Source organism: Centroberyx affinis, unplaced genomic scaffold (genome assembly GCF_046629955.1).
Source record: "Centroberyx affinis isolate AG114_WGS23_722 - 3 ecotype Tasmania unplaced genomic scaffold, CSIRO-AGI_Caff_v1 ptg004772l_1, whole genome shotgun sequence".
Classification (NCBI taxonomy): Eukaryota; Metazoa; Chordata; class Actinopteri; order Beryciformes; family Berycidae; genus Centroberyx; species Centroberyx affinis.
This window is the reverse complement of record NW_027282316.1, coordinates 433333-448592: the sequence shown is the minus strand read 5'-3', so window position 1 is coordinate 448592 and position 15260 is coordinate 433333. Positions and strand designations below refer to the sequence as shown.

Genomic DNA, 15260 nt, shown 5'->3' with positions numbered 1-15260 from the left:
TTATGGAAATTTAAGGGTTAGTTGCTATGGTAACAACACAAGTCTGGGCATTAAGGCCATAAAGTGTGTCACCCTTGCTTGAAAACTGTGCAGATGCAAACCTCAACTGAAAGCTAAGATTAGCAACGAGGCTAACGTAGCTTTATCACAGACTGTGCTTCTCTAGCTCTTCTAGTCAACATTAGCATGTTAGCTACCCATGGCAACAAGGAGACAGAGAAGCTGCTTTGTTTCCTGCTGTAAAACCTCTCCTCTCATCGACTCGCTGTCAGCTGGTTTATACAGAAGCTAGCCCAATGGTTCACATAAAAATGGCCGCCGCTCCAGCATCCTGTAACATTGATTTGAATGGGAACGACCGTTCTATCCATTCAAGTTCTGTGATGTTACATTTTACCTCTTGGTTTTTGCAATCTGTGTTCCCATTGTAATATTCAGAATATTCTACAGTAGCCTACTTATTCATGTATGTAACATATGTATGTGTATGACTGGGATATGAAAATGCATATAAACAGCTTATGCATCAAGCTTACAGACCTTGATGTGCTATTATCTGATTTTACTGTGAAGATTCACTATGATATTTAGAGAAAACCAAGTGTTACCTTTTTGCATTGGCAGAGTCTATGCTAGATGTTTGGCACCAAAGTTCAGATTTATTCATCTTTTTTTTTTTACAGTGTACAATATACAAAAATATAGAGTACCAAAGGTTCACAGTGTCCAAAAGGCAGTGTTTAGTCAAATTCACATAATCATATTCAACAGATGTGTTTGTTTGTTTTTTTTTTTGGGGGGGGGGCAAGCAAATCCATTTACTAATCCATCGACAACTTGTGGGGTAGGCTATACCGCAGGTGTGACGGCACTACTGTACCAGATTCCACTGCATAGAAGGCTGTGAAGTCACTTAACATGCAAAAACCAACTCGTCCTGTCCACACACACACACACACACACACACACACACACACACACATTGCCATTCAGATCAGAAACCGCCATTTCCCGTTGCCGTTTGACTGTGCAGTTGCGTTGCCGTTACCGGGGCTCGGTGTTTCATGCTACATCACATCGCGAATGCCGACAAAAAACTGCATTCATTGCTTGGTCTCGGTATTTACAAAGTACAAATTACAACTGTAAGCTTTAAAAAGAAAAAAAAAAAAGACATTTTACAGCACACAGTAACTTAGATAATACTGATATTGTTGTCGTGGAATGTCAATGCACAGAGTGTACAGAGCGAATATTTTTACGTGTTTAAAGGTCCGACATCATTTAATGCGATTCGTTATTCTACTGCTTTTGGCTTGTACACCAACTGAATTTGTTATATAAGTCGGGGGTGATCATGTAACACACACACACGCACACACACACACACACACACATACTGTACCAATCCACAATGTGTTGAAACAAGCTGTTCTCATAATAACGGTACTAACCGTGGCAGAAACGTGAAAAATGATGGAGCGGTGCAAAAAAAGGTGCTGAAAGTGAGCCCGGTGTTTATGTAGGCGCCGGGAACATTATCCTCCGTTATCACACTCCATCCAGGAGGCTGACGGCTGCATGCACTCTGAGCACTGAATTCATGCTGCATTCATACCTCCTATGGAAAAAAATGCCAAAAATTCAAAAATGTCAACGCGATTGACGGCTCAAACACCCCCCCAAAAAGAGTGTTCGTGTGTTCTAATTCATTTGAAGCCGTCAAAACATCATGATTGTAGGTTTCTGTAGACTTTGGTTGCTTAGTGATGATGCATTTGAGTTCATGTTTTGCAGGATACCAAACATTGCGATGTCAACCACAAACCAAAAATCCAGCGTCCTGCCATGGCTGTTTAAGAGCTGTGATCACAAAATGACTCCTGTCCATCTTGTTTGAAATGAATATATCATTCCCTATGCTTGACTACAGACTTTTTCGTTTTTGGGCACATCAGAATTCAGTGAAGGACTGGGTGAAATCGGGGTCAACCATCTGAAAGCTGAGGTGAACTGTGTTTTCTATCTACCATCTGAGAGCTACGGAGCCCCTCTGGGGTCACATGGTAGAAAAAAAACTCAATGTGTAAATCCGTGCGAAGGGATTTGTAAACTGTGCGCACGGATTTCTAAACCGTGCCCTCGGATTCACAATCCGTGCGAACGGATTTGTAAACCGTTTCACAATCCGTTCGCACAGTTTACAAATCCGTGCGCACGGTTACATGCACTCTTCTGTTCTTCAGCGAATGGACCTGCCTTGCATGGACCACGGTGACCACATCCACCAAGTAAGTTCAATGTTATCTAGATTTAACGGCAGATTTAACGATAGTGAAATTGGTTAAATTGATTTAGCTTTGTGTTTTTGGAGTTTCACAGCTTTTTTTTACAAATCTGTTCGCACAGTTTACTTCTCCGTTCGCACGGATTGTGAATCCGAGGGCACAATTTAGAAATCCGTGCGCACAGTTTACGAATCCGTTTGCACGGATTGTGAATCCGAGGGCACGGTTTAGAAATCCGTGCGCAGTTTACAAATCCGTTCGCACGGATTTACACATCGAGTTTTTTTTTCTACCATGTGACCCCAGAGGGGCTCCGTAGAAAGCTGAGGTGAACAGTATTTTCTATCTACCATCTGAAAGCTGAGGTGAACAGTATTTTCTATCTACCATCTGAAAGCTGAGGTGAACTGTGTTTTCTTGTAGGAAGCTTGCATGTACTTGTCTTTCCCATAGGACGTGAATGCAGCATCATATCACACGACAACAACATTTCCCTTTGACATGACAATGAATAAAAGTGTCCCTTGCACACTAATCATAGTCGTCATGCATTTTGTGAAGAGGTTTGGGAACCGTTTGGACACGTTCCGACGGAACAGATCCAGTTGAAAGGTGCGGGCGATGACGCATAGTTTTCTCCTCAGCCGTCGCCCCTATTCTCATATGCTGGTGCAGCCACATAATTGGATTTTGATGCCATCACTGTTCAAGTCAGTTCACGGATCTGCTCAGCTGAGACCAACATGGAGTCACTGTCAGTAACTCAACACTGGGCAAAATCCTATGCAGGGTTTCAAAGGAGATTCAGATAAACTGGGGGAACGTGACAGCACAGCCCATACTGTCATGAGATAATGCAGCCCGCTGACAAGAGAGGTGAGCGAGCTAGCATCTCCACCAGCACGCATAGTGAGGCCTGTCAGAAATGTCCTCTTCACCGTTGTTTTCCATAGTCTACTCTGCCAAGCGTGAAAAATGAAAGCAAACGGGACAAAACGGGCTTCCACAGCAAATCCGCGAGTCTCTGTTGATTTCTCTGCTCCATTCACCCTCGATCAAGGGTGACGTTTGGGGATTTTTCTCACGACATTATTTCTCTGTTTTTCCCCCCGATGGATAGTTGTAGTTTTTATTCAGAAAACATTCGTCGGTGTGTTCTTCCATTCTGAACGGGAAACCCACGCTTGACAAGTGTCCAAGCTGCCGATAGTATACAGTATCGCTCAGTCGTCTGAACTCGTCTGCCAAAAAGAGTGGGTTCGTTTAAGTAGAAAATCACATCTCAGTATTGTCAATAGCAAAAAACAACAGTCATAACCAATAGACGAGTGTCTCTTCTCACTCCAGGGGAAAAGCAGGTGCAGGGGGTTTTTGCCTTAAGTCTTGAGTTCAGCCGGAGACCCCGAAGTCTGGGTCTTACCCCGCTTTGAAGCCAGAGGAGGGGACCACCTATAGGTGCTGGTTCCCTTTAGACATCAACATTTAAAACCTGGGTGCGTCCCCGGGGGCTAACACACATTCCACGTAGCGTTGTGCTCGAAACCAGCTCATGATCTTTGTTGGATGCAGTAGCAACTCATAATGTAGCAACCGCATTGTAACGATTAATATAATAAAAAAAACATAATAAAAACTCATAATGTAATCAAGTGCTCATACTGTAGGAAAATGACTGATACATGTTAATAGCCTGCTGACAGATAATGTTATGTTTTTATGTTTTATGCTCGTTGTAACATTGAGAAATGAGTTTTTTTGGTGAAAAATGTAATAACCTCATTTTTTTAGTAAGATAGCAAAATCTGTCTTGATGGAAAACGTTTGCCCAACTGTTCATAGGTGTCAATTTCAATGTCAATCACAATGGTTGTTAAAAAAAATGTCCATCAAATATAGCACTCAAAATAAATTTGACAGGTAGCCATTAAATTGATGATTTGGTGTCTTATTAAATGTTAAGCTATTACATTATGTGTCCATCACTTCACTACATTCTGAGCACTTTATTACATTATGAGCTTTTATTACATTTTTTAAAATTCTACCATGCAACACTATGTGCTATGTTACATTATGAGTTACTACGCATGCCCTCCCATCTCTCATGTCCCTCTCCACTGTATACTGTCTGATAAAGCAGAAACGCCATAAAAATATGTTTTAAAGGGATACACCAAGTTTTTGGGAGATTCATTTGGCCCATTGGTCAACTTAGTCGTTAAGTGATTAGAACACAGACACCAAAATCATCCAAATGTCCCCAGTAGATGATTTGCTCCAGTGCTCCATGCTAACTCGTTAGCATACACTATGTTGAGTGAAAGTAGGCTCCATGCTAATACTTTAGCAGAGGCCTACACTGTTGAGATGGCCACTAGCATTACCTCAAAAGGGAGAACTTAGCAGCTCTAAAGGCAAATGGTAAGTAATTTTAACTGACATGTGGCCAAATCTGCCAGTTTTGTGTCGGAGATTGGTAAAATTTACACAAAATATCATATAAAAATAAGGTGCGTTTTGAACTAGCAGGGACTACTTTTCCTGTTTTCATAGGGAATTAACGTGGTAGTTGGCGGGAGACTGTGTACAGCTAAAAATCACTGCACAGCCGATAGTTACAAAAATAAACCTGCTACATCAGCTATATTAGTTAATGATATTTCTTTTTTATGTTTTCACCCTGTTCCGTCTGTCTGTTATCAAGATAACTCCAAAAGTTCTGAACAAATTTGCATGAAACTTTGTGGAAAGTTCGGTCATGGGGCAAAGAATTACTGATTAACTTTTTGCACCAACTGGCCAAAGGGGGGCGTGGCAGTGGGTGTGGCTTCTCATAAAAAGGCACATAACTTCTGAATGGATTCACGCGACACCATGAAACTTTGTGGACTATCAGCAGACAGAAGAAGAAGAAGCAAACTCTCCAATATTGGCCCAATGACACAACATGTGGAGAGCTCATTTTCAGTTTAGAAATAACCGCCATGCTAATTTTTCCAAAATTTGGTACAGTGGTAGAAGGGCAGCACTAATGGCCACTGAACAGATATAGTGCTCAATTACCATATGGTGTTGTGATAATCAGCTAAAATGCTTTAATGCTCTACTGAGTGCCATCAAGTTTTTTATGATAACTTTTAATGAAAATGTATGAATCTACAGGCCACATAATAAAAACCACTGACTTGGATAATGCTAGTCATCTACTATTACTCAACATTATGCTAAAGTGTGAGCATGGAGCTCTTACACTGTCACTCAACATAGAGCATGCTGAAGTTGACCAATGACCAAAAATGTGGTATATTCTTTGAAAGAAGAAACAGTTGGACATGGTGGCGGTTGGGGCCATGTCCCGTAGAGAGGGTGGGTTTGTTTTGCGCTCCTGGCTGCCTCTCAGCTGTGCATGTAGTTCCTGCAGGGGGAGTCGGGGTGGAAGTCGTACTTGCTCAGGCTGGGGGGGTAGTAGGTGGTCGTGTAGACGTTGCTGGAGGGCAGCGGGGAGGTGAAGTAGTTGCACGTCTCGTCGTTCACGTGGAGATTATTCTTGTTCAGCGTCTGTAGTGGGTGGCAGGAAGGGGCGGAGGGCGAGAAAGAGAGAGAGAGAGAGGGAGGAGAACAGGGGGAGTCAGTGTGCTGCAATCACTGGTGCCGAGACTACTAATGTCCTATTGAATAGAAGTAGACTATTGTTGTTTCGCTGAAATTTTGCTTCAGTAACTGTGGGGGCTATTGTGTGCCAGAATCTCAAATAGGATATTCCAGCATCAAATATATAGTGCACTTCAAAAAGATGGATTGTGTAGACTACATGCAGACTGAACCATTTACAGTGTTAAAATCCTGTTCATCCCAGTTTACTCCTCTGGCAACAGAAGGTTTGGGGTCAATACACATCACAAAACTCAGAGCTTAAGGTGCTATAAGCAGTTAGCATCAGACCTGGGTCAAACAGTAATTGTTTTACTCTATTTAGGTGTCAATTGCGTGGGATTTGCTATGTAGGACAGCAGAATGAGTGGTATAAAGTATTGACTAGAAAGCCTGTGAAAGTCCATTGTTGTTGGAACATAGGACCCTGGGAGAGCACATATGTAGAACTGGGGAACATAGGACCCTGGGAACATAGGACCCTTTGTCATGTTCCCATTATGTGCCATATAAATCTGGGGAACATAGGACCCTGGGAACATAGAAATGACTCTGTTAGTATCCGAGTTACTTCAGGTTACAGTTAAGAAGATTGTTCACATGTTGACGTTTTACCATCAGTTTCACAGTGCTGCACCTTGGATGAGGAGCATTACCTGGTTTAGTAAGCAGCTCCTGGTGTTTAAGACCCCCGCAAGTGGCCTCGCAGCCATCTTAAAAAAACACTCACAATAAGCTTTGCAAGCAAATCATTGGATTAAAAGGAAGAGTAGGAGTGAAAACTGATTCCTGCCAAAGGAAAGCTCTGCTTCTCCTCCCTAATTCCCCTGCCCACCTCAACCTCATTTTAACTGGGATTGTGACTGGTGGAGATAATCATGCATGTTTTGAGATCAGAGGTTTTCAGGAATGTTTAAAACGTTGGATGAGTTCATTGGAGAAGGCCTTTAAAATAGCTGTAAAATAAGTTATTGCAAAACCGTTGAAAGAATTAATTAATTAATTTTTTTTAACTGCAGTGAAGATATAGCTAGACCAGCTGTGTACTCTCTGACTCTGACATTTGGCCTCACTTCATTTCCTATGCAGCTTACACTGTCGACCTCCAACACCATTTAAAGCCTTGGGGGTTATACTGGTTCATTTATGAGTGCCCTCTGCCTTTAGATCATCAATAAAAGAAGAGATTTACACTTTGGTCCTTTTGCAGCCTTTCTTTCTTTCTTAATTTTTAAGCCTGATCTCTCTTTCGTTTTCTTTCATTCTCACAATCTATTTCTCCCCCTCTTACTTATTATTTCTCTCTCTCAATTCAATTCAATTCAATTCAATTCAACAAGCTTTATTGGCATGACTGTTCTGTAATAATATTGCCAAAGCAAATGTGCACTGACAGTGCTCATCAAGAAAAACGAAAGACAGGCAAACAGTACATTTGTCTCACAAACAGACACTATAGAATTCCATTATAATATGGAATAACAGATGAACAGCAATAGAACCATATGGACAGGGTAGGTTTTAATAGGACAGGGTAGGTTTGATCCAGAGTGTTAAGCGCTGTCCCTCAGGCTATGGCAACATATAACAACAATATATAATATTTTCATATTTGTTACAGTGAAAGAGAAAGTTCAGCTTTGTCTCTACCACACCTGTCATGCAGTGACCACATGTTCTTTCATCTTTTGGGCGCCAGGTTTTTTGTGTCTTCCAGGTTTTTGTGTGTGGACATGGAGCCTGTACTTGGTCAGGATCTGTCACTGAGTTTTATCTCTGACAGTCAAGTTCAACATTGTTATTGTCCCAAAGGGAAATTGGTTATGCAGTCAGGTACATGCCAGGATGAGAACAACATGGAACGAACACTGTAAATAACAAGCCAACACATAAAAAAACACTCCAATTCATACTCACTTTTTAGGGTCCAATAGCATTCTAATTTACTTTACTGAGTTACTTTGAGTTTTAGTTTCAGTGCCCCAATGTTTCAAATAGTTATTCTTGCAGTTTTTGATTATTTGATTGACTTTTGTATTTTTCAAAGCAATGCTGGTCTGAGAACAGTTTGTGTTGAGTTCAGTTCTTGGGTTTTGAGAGCTTTGAAATTAAACGACTCTTCAGGACTTCATTTTAAATGTATCCAGAATTTTAGGGATCTTCTTTTGGACAATTATCAGTGGATATCTACCTAATTCTGCCCTGTTTCCCTTTGAATTTTCAGAATCAATCGACATAATTCAGCATGTAAGGTTTCTGTTGGATGCTTGTCCCATCTTGTGTAGCTATGGTGACTGAGTGGACCCCATACCTCACTTCCATACAGCGCAACGGGCTGAATTACAATTGCAAAATTTCTTTTGCGTTGCATATAGAGTTCTGCAAGCTTTGTCCTTTAATGCATTCACCACCATGTTGCATTCACTGCCAATGCAATAAAGATTAGACCAAGGTACGTATACTGCATGGTGTGCTCTGGGCTTCTTTTGAAAGATCATGATGAGCAGTTCTGGCAGGTCCAGGTGCTGCTGTAGGCCCTGTGCAGTGGGTAGCAGCAGCACCAGGTCGTCTGCATAGAGTAGGACTTTTATTCCCTCATCTTGTAGGCTGAGTCCAGGGGCTAGAGATTGTTCCAACTGCACCGCTAAATCATTAATGTAAATGTTAAGTTGGACTCATGCTGCAGCCCTGCTGAACCCCTCTTCTTTGGATGAAGAAATCTGTATGTTTTTCACCGAATTTTATCCCACATTTGTTTTTCGAATGCATATACTTTACCCCCTAAACCATTTTGTAAAAGTTTTGTAATATGATTTTTAGGGCTGAACGATTTTGAAAAAATATCTAATTGCGATTATTTTGACTGATATTGCAATTGCGATATGATTAGCGATATTAGAGGGAATGATCATTTTTATATCATTATTCTCATTTTCATTGAAAAGCGTATTAAAATGATTATGGTGTGATTTTTGCGGGGATCTGTACCAAACAACAATGTTTTCTTAGTCTGTAGAATATGATGTGTAGGCCAGGACATCTCTGCAGCACGACAATATTTCATTTAAAATGGTATTCTGACACACATTTTGCCTTTAACAAATATTGCGCCTCCTGCGATTTGAAAATTGCAGTAGGCCATATTGTGATTTCGATAAAATTTCAATTAATTGTTCAGCCCTAATGTTTTTCCAGTTTTGGTGTGGTTTACATGTACAGTATATTGATTAGGGTGTGGAGGTTGTAAATATGGTTTTATGGTGATTTGGGAGAAATCCAGTTTAACCTTTGCTCAGGACATTGTGTTAAGGAAAGTTAGGATTCGATTCTTTAAAATGCTACTAAATAACACAGATTACTGCTCACACAAATGCCTCTGATTTGTTAGGATCCAATTTGTCACCACTTTTTTTCTATTGGGGTAATAAACCCTTGGCTCCGGATGTTAGAAAAACAGCCAGAATTCAGGATGAGGCTGAAAATCAATCTCTCTCTCAGCTGTGGTCTCCAATATGTGGGCAAAACGAGTAGGGCAGTCAAAACGCGCATTATTGAGCATCAGAATGCAATAAACTGGAAGGATGGGAAGTCATCCATTGCGAGACATTTCACAGTGTATGGGCACACTACTTAAGACCTTTCCTTTCTGCTCATTTAACAAATCAAGCAGGCCAGGAGAGAGGGGGTGGGGTATTGACAGTAGATAATTTAGAGAAGAATGTATTATCTAAAAACGTTACATCCCCTTAGGAGCTTTCTTTTAATGTTTTCTGTGAGATATGTAACTGCCTTGTACAGTTACATATTTGTATACATGTATATTTATTTATATTGTGAGTACATTTTATAAGTAGTCGATTGTTATTGTTCTGAAGGCCCTAATTTCGAACTGTAGCACCCAAGAACATCAAATTCCTTTTATTTAAATGAAGCTTAGTATGAAGAAGACTACTTCATTCACAATTCCATCCCCTCTACCCTTTCACTACTTCCCACCTAATCAGTTCAGGTTCTTTGGTTCTGCTTCATTCAATTTATTCTTCTATCCTTTCATTTGCTACTTATTATCCAATCAGTTTAAAGGCAGCACCCCTTCAGTTTAAATCATCCAAACAGCTAGCTTAAGCATTTCCACACCTTCTCTCACACCAACTTGGGCAGTGGACGAAACATACACGCTACACCAGAGATGTTGCCTGATATCAGACAGAATTGTCAACTCGTTACACTCCTTTTTCATCTTCAGTCTGACATTGTCTCCACTCTAACCGATTTCCGTGAGGGAGGGGGATTCAATTCTCCCTAACCAATCAATAGAGACCGACGTATCCGCCTGAATCTAATGTCATTTAAGTCGACACTGATGCGTAGCCATGACAACACCAGAGATGGTTCAGAAAGTATAGAGCATCTTCGACAACACAGAGTGAAGTAAAAACAAAGTATTTTGGATTTCAAAGTAATTGGTACTTTTAATCGATTTAGAACAGCCTCGATAGCAGCGTCTATCTTGTCTACAGCAGTCGCCATTGTTGTTATTACTCCTCCTTGGTTCCGGCGCACAGCTTGACAACGCTTGACAACGGCGTTAGTCCCGCCCGTGGTGATGATTGGCTAATCATTAGTCCCCCCCGGCGCTCATTGGACTGATCATTTTTCTGAGAGAAACCGCTGTTTCATGTCAGGATGCCAGACCAGAATCAGTCAACTCAGTGGAGTGGGCGGATTCAAAGGTCTGGACCCAGGTAACCAGAGATGTGGACTCGAGTCGCATGACTTGGACTCGAGTCAGTCTCGAGTCACAGTTTTAATTGCTCGCGTTGACTCAACTCAATCAACTTGACTTAATGCATGAAGAGAAGACTTGAGACTTGACTTTACTTGGGTTCTGGTGACTTGGGACTAGACTCTGACTTGTACTTTGATGACTTGAAAAGGTTTCTAAAGTCTTGACTTGAGATCTTGTGTTTGTGTAAATGACTTAGATTGAAAGTGATGAGAGACCTCTGCAAACTGAAAAGAGGAGCAGTTCTTTGAGAGATAATTTCACAGTTGGACTACAGTGCACCCCAGTATAATTTTACACCATTCATTCAAGCATTTCATGCAATCAACCGCTCATCATATAAACCTCGACTGTTTGAAATCGAGTGCAGACTCCGCCCGTGCCGGTACGTCAGCGATCGACTTGTGGGAGCGATCATCCCACAAATAGAACGCTCCGTTGGGTTGAGCCGTCTCACCTTGAACTCCATGGGGGTGTACTTCTCGTTCTTTGGCGTGGCGTTGCCCTGCTTGTTGTAGGTGAGGTGGTTGGGCGTGCTGGGGTGGATGACCGCCGACTCCGCCGAGGGCCGGTTCAGACGCTGGCAGTAGGCGTAGGCCAGCGCCGACAGCAGCACCGCCGCGAAGAAACTGGCCGACCCCACCGCCACCAACTGGAACAGGGTAAAGGCTGGAGAGAGAGGGAGGGGGAGGAAGACGGAGAGAGAGAGAGGGTGAGACAGGAAAGAAGGGGCGAAGTGAGCTAATAACTCTGATTTCTTTAGGAACTGGCGTGAACTGCCGCATGACTCCCGACTCCTAATCAGATAACGGGTGCTCTTGTCAGGGGTGAGACGGGTTCACGTTAAGTCGGCGTGACCCTCGGCAGGGGCGACGGGTTCGGAGGCCGCGAGAAATCGGGGTGGCGTAGATTCGCTTTGGACGCAACGGGAGTGGCAGGGCGTGAAACCCGGCGCACCCTCGAAAAGCAGATTATCTGTGAGAGGGAGGGTGTGTGGGGATGATGGAGGAGAGAGAATGAATAGGCATCCCTTCTTTTCACTTACTTCCACAGTGCTGGTCCTCTTGTCCGGGTAAAATGACTGGAAAGAGAGCGAGAAAGAGAGAGCGGCAGAGAGAGAGAGACAGGCAGACAGACAGAGAGAGAGAGAGAGAGACATAAATGACAGAGGCAGAAAGAGAAACACCATCCATGTTGAGTGAAATCGCTACAGCTACAAAAGATCAAACAACAAAACTGACAAGAGCAGTTCATTTCTCTCAAAGGCTTCACCGTTCTCGAGTGCTGACATCTTCATTAATACATCTTTTTAATTTCCACAGATGCAGATTTAACAAGTCAGCGTTCCGTTGTGTACAATGGAACCTTTTGTGTGAAAGTAACTGGATGTTTCCAGCTTTTCCCCAGCAGTGCTCCATAAATCTCTTTAGGAAAGGAGGAGCAATTGGTGAAGCAACTCCAGAGACTGTAACCAATTATATACTGGTAAATAAAAAGGTCAGTGATATTTTTTTTCCTTAAAAGACCCTGTCCTCACATAACTTAATACCGCTTACTGCAGTATATACAATGAATTTGTACCCTAAAGATGAAAGGAATAGTTCACCCAAAAATGAAAATTCTGTCATCATCTACTCACCCTCATGCCAAATGAAACACAGGTGAAATTTGTTAGTCCATATAACACACAGGCAGGCTGCCAGCACAACTTGGTAGCAGCCTTCTCTAAAACAACTGAAGTCAATGGGGACCTGTTCTTTAGAGTTCCAAAACAAAAACAGCCAAACAATCACACTGTGAATAGAAAGACCTATACGCCATTATTTGTTGCAAATCAATCAGCTGTAGTTAAGATTTGCACTAAATGATGGTGTAAATATACTGTAGGTCTTTTTGGAACTCTGAAGAACTGGTCCCCACTGACTTCAGTTGTTTTGGAGAAGGCTGCTATGGAGTTGTGCTGGCAACCTCCCTGTGTGTTATATGGACAAACTTCACCTGTGTTTCAACTGGCATGAGGGTGAGTAGATGATGACAGAATTTTCATTTTTGGGTGAACTATTCCTTTAATGTCAGCCTATTCTGCCAATAAAAAGGATTATGTCCCTGAGTATTACACAAAGGCAAAATCCTTGTGCAAGACGGCAGGCAAAACCAATGAATATGACTTTATGTGACATGCCACTTAAAGGTGCTGTATGTATCATTTTTTGAATATCATTAAATCGTTTTCAAATTAATTATGATATCTTGGTATAATTACTGTAAACAAATGAGAGCATGGCAGAGATGTTTGGTCGCCTCTATCTCACACCAGTGGTATTGTTAGTGCGTTAACACTTTACAGTAAGGGTACATTCATTTTGGGTTAGTTACTGCTTAATAAGCAATCCAGCAGATTTCCCGCCAAATCCGTCCTGGTGGCTCACAATTGAAAATGCAGAATAGGGGTCGCTAGAGGCTGCCAATGTTCTCGCTGATGGTCTTATTTGTTTATGGTAATTCTACTAATGTCTCAAAATGAATGCAGTCATGATTTATTGATGCTAAAATGACACACATAGTGCCTTTAAATTTCAAATTAAGAGTTAGTTCAAATGATTCTGTAACCTTCTCTCTATTCATTGCAGTAATTTAGTACTAAGCAGAGTTCCTACACATTTTCAATTAAAAAATTCCATACTTTTTCCAGACCTTGATTTGTTTTGAAGATTTTGTCTGGTGTTCGATATGATTTACGCAGATAGACATCTTGCCCCTGCTAACTAGGTCATATCACTGTATAGATGAAGATTGTTCTTCACAGTGACAAATATCACAATATGTGAGATGATTGGCAGGATTCCTACACAGTTTCCATTTTAAAATTCCAGATTTTTCCCAGACCCTATGTTCTTGACTGGATTTGATTTTGGTGGGTATTTGATATAATGCATGCTGACAGCGGCTGGGTAATAAGAGCGTCCCTCTATCTGAACATTATTCTTCACATCAACAAAAACTGTGAACTCAAAGTGGCTCTACAACAACATAAAAGCTAGAATTATGTGTGTATCGGACCTGAACCGCAACATTTTCCATACTTTTCCAGAAATCTTTAAAATTCCCAAACTATTCAAGACCTGGAAATGATCAAATTAATTTTTAATACTTTTCCAGACTTTGCAGACCTGCGTAGGAACCCTGAGTAAGTGGACTGGCTTACCTGGCACCTCATGAGGCTGGCATGGCCTGGACTGGGTGATGTTGCCCTGGCAGAGGCTGGCAGAGGCCTCCCGGTCCTCGCCACACAGGCGACTCCGGTGCTGCAGACCCTCCTCATCGCAATCCCCCCATTCTGTCCATCCACCCCAACCTGAGGACGGGAGAGAAGAGGGCAGAGAGAGAGAATGAAAGAGTGGGGTTGGATAAGAGAGACTGAAAGGGTAAGAGGAGAGAAAGAGACTAGCTGGGAATCTGGGAAAAAATGGATCGGAAATGATACCTTTTGATAAAAAAATGTTCTCAACATGGAGAAAAAAAGTTTTTAAACTTGACTGAGGCAAAAAAAATACTTGATAAAGAAATAATGTGATAAATAGCAGTGGAAATGAATTTATCAAATCAATAATGACATAGTAAAATATCTGCCAACCTTACAGAAATGTTGGTAACACTACAATAAGGGTCACTAAGTTAAGGGTTAGTTAATGCTTAATAAGCATTAACTAACCCTTAATTAACAGTTAACTAATGTGTCTGGTAATCATTTACTAATGGTGTTCATGTTAATTAAGGTATTCATTTATACATTATTTAATAGTCATCTTTATAAACTATTAAATAATGTATAAATTAATACCTTAGTTAACAGGAACACCATTAGTAAATTACACATTAGTTAACTGTTAATTAAGGGTTAGTTAATGCTTATTAAGCATTAACTAACCCTTATTAAGCATTAACTAACCCTTAACTTTGTGACCCTTATTGTAAAGTGTTACAGAAATGTCATATATGTTGTTTCAAACATGTACAAGTCTCCACTGTTGTTGTATGACCATTAGTTGGTACGTTATAATACTGCCAAGTGCTCTTCTTTGTTCCTGTCTTCAGACAGCATGAAATATGGTCAACATTAGCTGAAACTTGCCCAATACTAATCAATATTAAATCAATACTGTTCCATTTCTGGTGGATGTGTTTTCTGATGTAGCTCTGTTCCGTGTCCAGGATGCTGTTTTATTCACTTTACCCCGACTGAACCGACGGAGACAAACCCTCATTTACATTTTAGCTAAGTTGGGTGGAAACACAGCTATTGAAATGGAAGAATAGTAATTCAGGAAGAGGTGAGGATGGAGAAAACTGATGTGTGTATGATAAGATCGCGACTGGTACTAGCAGATTGGTGGGGTTTACCACAGCGGCAGAATTCAGTTGTTCAGAAAGTTGTTTATCACAACAAAAGAAGCCAAAGCCAATAGAGAGCTCTCTGTGCGAGTGCTCGACACCACCAACCTCCTCTATTGGCTGGCCAGTTGTAAACAGGATTA

The 15260-nt window shown here is 41.3% G+C and overlaps 1 protein-coding gene across 1 annotated transcript in view; it reads right to left on the bottom strand.

Moving 5' to 3' along the window:
* Positions 1 to 5684: 5684 nt before the first annotated feature.
* The window catches only part of LOC139666034 (semaphorin-5B-like), a 60692-nt gene continuing 51116 nt past the window's right edge, over positions 5685 to 15260 (bottom strand). Inside the window, exons 18-21 of the mRNA XM_071545108.1 lie at positions 13931 to 14080; positions 11771 to 11806; positions 11183 to 11394; positions 5685 to 5846 (exon numbers count right to left, since the gene is read on the bottom strand). Coding sequence (XP_071401209.1) covers positions 5685 to 5846; positions 11183 to 11394; positions 11771 to 11806; positions 13931 to 14080 — 560 coding nt within the window. The remainder of the gene's footprint in view (positions 5847 to 11182; positions 11395 to 11770; positions 11807 to 13930; positions 14081 to 15260) is intronic.